The sequence below is a fragment of the Morone saxatilis genome, unplaced genomic scaffold (genome assembly GCF_004916995.1).
Source record: "Morone saxatilis isolate NCDOM2014 unplaced genomic scaffold, NCSU_SB_2.0 Contig12, whole genome shotgun sequence".
In the NCBI taxonomy this organism is placed as follows: domain Eukaryota; kingdom Metazoa; phylum Chordata; class Actinopteri; family Moronidae; genus Morone; species Morone saxatilis.
Window position 1 is genome coordinate 21,029,725 of NW_023339674.1, and position 7,410 is coordinate 21,037,134.

At 38.8% G+C, this 7,410-nt stretch overlaps 1 protein-coding gene across 2 annotated transcripts in view; it reads right to left on the reverse strand.

Annotated features, from left to right (window-relative positions):
- Positions 1-5,044: 5,044 nt before the first annotated feature.
- tmem165 (transmembrane protein 165) overlaps positions 5,045-7,410 on the reverse strand; it is a 5,653-nt gene continuing 3,287 nt past the window's right edge. The window contains exons 6-7 of one of the 2 annotated variants that reach the window (XM_035652693.1): positions 6,666-6,761; positions 5,045-6,590 (exon numbers count right to left, since the gene is read on the reverse strand). In XM_035652693.1, the coding sequence (XP_035508586.1) occupies positions 6,685-6,761 (77 nt within the window). In that variant the 3' untranslated portion in view covers positions 5,045-6,590; positions 6,666-6,684. Of the gene's footprint in view, positions 6,762-7,410 lie in introns of both variants that reach the window. The other variant, XM_035652692.1, reaches the window with a different exon arrangement.

Genomic DNA, 7,410 nt, shown 5'->3' on the forward strand with positions numbered 1-7,410 from the left:
TGTGTGTGTGTGTGTGTGAGCTCTAGTCCCCTTCACAGGATTATTGTATGCAGAGCTCTCTAGTTAATGCAGCGAAGCTTCTGTCAAGCTTCAAGGACGTCCTGCAGAACAGCCAGAGGCTTGTTTGTTTTGGATGTTTTCTCCTATTCTTGTTTTTCGTGTAAAAATAATTATGGGTCAGAAAATATTTTTAAGAATGTGGTGTAGATTGAACTTTTACTGTACAGAACATCAAGTGTAATATATTATGTAAATATAATGAAAAAGAAAGAACTAATATTTTATATGATGCATGAAATGAAATGCGTAGTCTGTTATTTGCAGCTTTGAATATGCTTTTTTTCTAGTACTCTGAGAAAAAAAGATCTTAAAAATGCTCAGTGGCTGATATTTTCACAGACTTCCTTTCTCCTATGGGACGTGTTTGTGTGTCTGCATAGCAGACTATGCCGATGCTGCTTGTTGTGTCACAGTTTGTTTAATCCTTGACCCACATTTTCACAGATTTTCATATAATTGTCAAAAAGATAGAGAAATGTTTTAAAGTATTTCTAAGCTTTTTAAAATGTGTTTAAAATCCATACACTAAAGACTTAACACAAATGTTGTGAATGAAGACTACCATGGTTATATGTATGCAACAAAAAGATTTGCCATAACATAATCCTTCATATTCTTACGTCTTCATTTTTAGCACTTCAGCTGCCATTTCAGAGCCACCTAAAATGCCTGTATGGTACGGTTCATTCAATCTATAAATATTTATCCCTTCAAATATATTGAAATTTAAAAATGTACAACCTGTAGTTAACATTCTCAGACTAAGCTTGAGGGGAATGAGTTGTGTTAGCATCGGGCTAATCAAATGCTTTCCTCTGGTTCTTTAGCTGCTAATTGCTCCATTAGGTTCACCAGCTAGTTGCTAACCGTCTGTCTGCCGATTGGTGCTGGGCCGGCTGTGTACAGTGGGTTGTAAAGTGAGTTTTTCCACTGCAAGCTGCCTGCTGCTGCTAAACAGCGCTATGAGAGCTGTGGGAGGGAACCAAAACGGTAAAATTTGCGTCAAGAAAACCAAAACAATGAGCTCAAAGATGCTAAAAAGCTCTGTAGAGCTGAGGGAAACTGCAAAGCCCAGAAACAATTTCTCTGTGGGGTCATCATTGAGCAATCCCTTTTACATGCAGACAGTCATGTGATCCATTGTTAATATACAAATATTGATTATAGCAGCTTTAAAAATAACAATGGATACAGGATACTGTCCATGTAAGGCAAATTCCACAGAAAACACTTAAAGACTGTTTTTTTTTTCAAATTCCTAGTTAATTGGAAGTATATGCTTTCATGAGCTTTTTAATAGTTGGAACACACCTTCCTTCCTTATTCAGTACTATTTGAAAATGTGGACCACCATCGTGTCTGCTCAATGAAAGACACTGTTGTCAAAACTCAAGGTGACGCTGAGCAGATTAGACGTAGACCCCCTCCACGTTCTGGTTTAGCAGGCTTGCCTGGCAGCCTCCTCACCATCTGATCTCATTCACGGTCAGATGGTATCAGGCAGACAACTCGGCCCATTCTTCATCTGTGTGAAATGACCGTGTCTGGTGAAATACATACATGGTTGGTCTTTGACCTTTGGCCTAACTCATTTGTGGCTCACTGCTTTGGTATATAGGACCCATAAATTGGCATACCCAAGCAGCCTTTCTAAGAGGTTAAAGTGACTCAGTTTGGATTTGTCAGGGGAGAAATAAATGATCACAAGTAACAGCTGCTGTTTCTATTGTGATATGCCCTCAAGCCCAGCTCAGTCTGTGTTTGAACATGCAGAACCTTATTGAACCTTATTAGGGAATCGCTCCCAATGTGTGTTTAACTTTTGAATCACTCATTTCAGAGTACATTTGACTTGCATCATATTTATGTGATTGGTCTTTTTTTAAAGTGGTTGTCATGTTGCCTTTGTTGGTTAAAGTTGTCATTGCATAAATAACTGGTTATTTTATGGTACATGCCCATGTGGAGTATGTAGTTCTCTTTGGAGTCTACATTATAGTCACATGCTATATGCAGCGTCAAGATTACATCATGTTTTGAGTATGGCCACTTAATTCATCTATTCACTCATTCATTTTTCACATTTCAGTGAAGACATCTAAGGGACTGTACAAACATGAGTGGGATAGGGAGGGGTGCTGAACCTTATGATGGACTCCCTCCAAGGGTATTAATAATCAGTTTGGACCCTCACCACGACTTCAAACTTGGTTTTAAATGTTAATGGGACAAAACATTTTACGTAACCCAAATGGGATTTTTACGTAGCAGAATAGGAATGGAATTAGCAGTTGCCAAAACAACACAAATTGTGCAACAGATCATTCCAGCTGTTTTCCAGAGCTACAAAATTAAATAATTAGAACCAGTATCACTGAATGAGTGAACATGGTGCGGGCAGCAGCTCTGTAATATTTTATCTTCACCCATCAGTAGTACTGGTTGGGTTGTGCTAAACATGTCTTATATCTATATGACACATTTACTTATGCTAAAACATCACCTACTAATGCTAATAATCCACATCTACGGTTTCTAAAACCTGACATATTGGTCCTACTAGTAAATAATAAAGTCCTGTTACAGGGGGCAGAAGACACCATATGATCCACAAGGCACTTTTGACTTACTACTAATTTTACTTTAGCAAAAACAATAAAGCCATAACCCCTCCCCCCTTTTCTGACCTCACTTCCCCCTCTAATTATTTTTGTACAGCCCCTAATACCAGCTTCCTCCACTGTGTTGTTTCTGTACTGCATACAGTTCCAGAAAGACTATATTTAGTTAGAGTATCGTAGGCCTCATAGTCTGGACCTTGACACAGCACTCCTCTGTTAAAATCAGTTGTGGTGCTGCAACACATATCAATATTTAAATAAGAAAACCGTTCTCTGCTAAACACTTGGAGACCTGTAGAGTGAACCTGGTCCCATGCTACATGCAAGCAGCACTCGAGTGTGACACAAGTGGTGCAATATACCTACAGGAATGTAGGGATATTATAATATATATAATTAAATATAATTAACGTAAATATTTTGCATGAGGAGCCGTGTGGCTGTGGGAGACATTGCACAATGTATGGTAGGACATGCAGTAAACAGAGAGAACTATTAGAGAATTATTTTTCTATCGCCGGAATAGACCTCATTAAGCTACCATACACACGTGACATCAAACACAGTGACAACACTGCTTTAAAATGTGAAAACCTAAAAATCAAGTAACATGGAGGATCTAAACGAACTGTGACATACACATAAAGACTGTTGAACCTATTTCCCCCAGAAAGAGCGGGTTACCTGTGAGTTTATGGATATGCAAGACTTTGTATCAAATGTAAGGGTCTATACCTGCCATTCGAAATGTTTTCCTCCATGCAGGAAGTTGTTGGAACCGACACAATGTTTTTAAAAGACAAAGTTATTAGTTGGTCATTGCCAAGTTACAGAATCATGAGGGAAAATGTTTTGTTATCCAAAGAGAGGGAAACCCAAGAAGGCCAGCCCTAAGTGAAAGGACACAGTGCATTGTGTTAAATGTTGTGTAGTTCTGATGTACACACTAGAAACTCTGAATGTCTATTAGTGTTCTCTCTCCGTTTTGAGTTCATGTTTGTGTGGCGTTAATTGTTTGGCTCATGAAATTGACTGCTGCAGTACACTCAACAACAACAACAATGACAAAAAAAAAAACCACAAACTAAACACCTTGTTAAATTAAGGGTTAATCCACATGAATCCCACAGTGTGGCCACACCTGAATCAGTGACATCAGAGCCGGTGACCGTGAGGTACCCGCTCTGACGTCACAGATTCAGGTGTGCCCTGCATTGAGAAACGGTTTGGTATCGTTTGAAATGTTTGCCACCATTTTGCAATAAAGCTCCTTTTATAACTTGTAACTAATGGCTTTATTAATGGATAGAAAGACATTTAGTAATGCTTTATAAGCCAATAATAAGAATAACTTTAGGTTGCCAGGCTGTGAAAACTTCCGTTGGCTTTCTGAGACCGTTTAACCACAATGGCTGACTTGATGGATTAAAACACCATTTAAATGTCTTACTAGCACTTACAGCTACAGATTTGATGGATTAAAACATTATAAATGACTTATTAACATGTATTACTGCATTGTTACCAAAGCCAAAGGGTAAACACTGTAAGCCTGCAACTAATTATTTTCATTGTTCATTAATCTCCATCACAATTTCCCAGAGCTCAAGGTAAGATCTTCTAACTTTTTGTTGAAAATCTTTAATTTACGATACAAAGCAGACGAGTAGAAAGGCAGTAAATAAAGCCTGTGTTTACCCTACTACTTCTTGTCAAAATTGCTGCTGTGAAAAAGGTCTATTGGCAAATGTTTGAATGAATGACTGAAGAGTAATGGTATTAACTGTTTATGAAGTATTATTAAATCATTGATGAGCCATTAATAAAGCCATTAGTTACAACTCGTCATTTTTAAAGGATGGCCTTATTAAAATTATTTTCGATTCTGCCCTACATGCTACTCTGTAGATTTCCCACTGAAATCTTAACATACCGTTTCTATTTTCCTGCTATGAGATGCAATGATTAAGGATCCACTACTGCCACCTGCTGTTCAGCTTTAGGCTCCTTAACCGCAGATGAACTATCAAACACTACATTCTTGGAAATGATGTGAAACTGGTGTGTGGGGTTGCATTTTCTCAATAAACAATCCCATAATGCATTATAAATCATGCTAAAAGCTCTTTTCACAGGTGTGTGTGCCTGCTGCCTTGCATTCATTTCTTGAGCCAAACCATTCATAAATTAAAACATAACCTTTTAAGGCAAATGTATCCATCGTTTGCCCCCCTTACAATTTGTAAAATAAAACTAATGAAGTGTCTCTGGTGTTGTGTTGACTTTAGTTGTTTGCTTCATTTGCTGGATTTCTGAGGTTTGTTCATTGTTGTTGTTCACTCAGCTCAATACAGTACAAATGGTCAGACAACACATGAAACATTTTTATTGAGTATTTTAGATTTATAGGCATTTCAACCAACCTGTATGACAAACAGAAGTATTTCACAGCTGGGCACAGCCTGTCAAATATTGACAATGCAGCTTTAGCCTGTTTGCTTAAAAAAATATTTCCATTCCTTCATTTATAGGTACCTCTCCCCCTTTTGTGTTTCTACAGTACATCTGCTAAAAAAGAGAAAGAAAATGAAGCTAAATAAATAGAAACCGTTTTAAATAAAAGGTGAAACGTAGGCTTGAATTACATTGCCGTGTTCAGGTGTCACTGTAGCTACAACACAGCTGCTTATGGCCAAAGGAGTGACTTGTACTGAGGGTTTGTGCTGGATAAATTACATGATGGTTACTACTCACTGATTCTGTCATTCAGGGCAGCGACAGTGCAGGCAGCGAGGTTCATACTGGAAATGGCTTTCATCACTGAGGAAGAGTTAACCTGTGCGTTGAGGTGATTACTGGCCCTTCTTCAACCCAATCCATTTATTTTTTGTTCCCTATCGGCACCTGAAACTGGAAGCAGGAAATATGAAGTCCCCCGATCTATATCTCCAATATGTGGTTAGCATTTTGGAAAGGTGCACATAAGCTATTTTAAGCTGTGGTGTAGCTCTTTAAGTACTCCACCAGATATTCCAACAGGCGACACCTGGACGCAGAGGTATTCTAGTGGTTCAGGTCTCTCTCTCTAAAAGACTGCTTCTATGTGAAACAGAGGATTAACTAAGGGAAATATTTTATAATGGCATCTTTGCCTCAAATAAAATCTCAAATTACATAAGTTTATGTGCTGTTGGATCTGTTTTCAGTGTTTTTACTCACAGCTGGAAATTAAAATCTTATGTAAAGTAGGCCCACGTGATTGCAATGGCGAAAAGGTGTCACGGTGGAATAAACCAAACAACGCCAGCCAACTCCTGTAAGAGGAAACTGGCAGCTCGGTCTACAGTTACTATTCTGTCAGTCACCTGACAGCACCTGGGCTCATGTTATACAAAATTAACCATTAAACATTTAAAAACAAAAAAAAAGGCAAAGATTTAGAAATGGACTCAGTGTCTAACAGAGACGGCTGGGGGGGGGGCAGCAATCAGTAACAATCCATTCTTCTTACTCACACACCTTGTGATGAGGACACAGCTCTAAGAGAGCCACAGTCCTGCCCCCTCTCACCACTAGCCCCTGTAATTCAGTTTCTTCTTCTCATTGGATAGTTTAATTTCAACACACTTTATGAAACCAGGGGTTTCTGGAAAAAGCTTAATGTGTATCTAACGTCTGTACTTCATAAAGACTAAACATTTATTAGCATTCAACAACTACACCTCCCATGAGGCTCTGATGTGTACTACCGGTTCAGACTCTAGGAAAATGTTAGTTAATGCTAATAAAATAATACCAAAGTATTCAACCTCGACAGGAAACCCCACCGAGTTACAGACTGTAGTGGAACAGAGGCCTTCCAGGAGAGGAGGACAGGACTTCAGCTCGCTGTTTAACCAGTCACTGTTTCTGTTGGACACATACAGAGTCAAAACTACAGTCCCAGCAATGTCACCAAATTTTACACGTATGTACAGAGTAAACCTGAAAGTCCATCTTCCAATTAAAATCCAGCATCTGGCTTGATGAACAGGGCAGAAAAGGCAAATGCCAGAAACACGATCCCGCCAATGATTGTAACTATGGAAGCAAGAAAAAGAAAAAGTATTTTAATTATGCGATAAACAACCAGTGTATATGTACTTTGTCTTACAGATCAAGGGAAGTTTAAACAAGAGCCTCATTCACAAAAGTGTTATTAATTTTTGTTCCTAAAAACTAAACGAGAAAAATAAAAAAATAAAGAGTCCGCATCTGATCACAGAACAAGTTATGTGAACACTAAAAGGTCCAGTGTGAACATTTAGGAGGATCTATTGGTAGAATATAGGTGTATAATCTCCTGAAATAGGAATGGTTCTGTTTTTTGTTACCTTAGAATTTATGTCTACAAACACCATGGGTAGGGGGAGCCTGCCATGTTTCTACAGTAGCCCAGAAGGGACAAATCAAACACTGGCTCTAGATAAGGGTATTAGCGTTTTTTGTGTGTTTAGCAGCCACCATAGTTTCTTTTTTCTTTTTCACTCTTGAAAGAGGAGGGTGAAGGGAGGGAGTTGTGATCTGCAACTCATCGCTAAGAGTCTCCTAAATCCTCCACACTGGACGCTGAATCATTAAACATTAAAACTGAAACCGTCACGTGTAGTGTTAGGGCCACCTGATCAGGATTCAAAACAAGCTAAGATGCCGTGACGGCCCCAGAGCCGTGGTCCTGTGTACTGTGTGT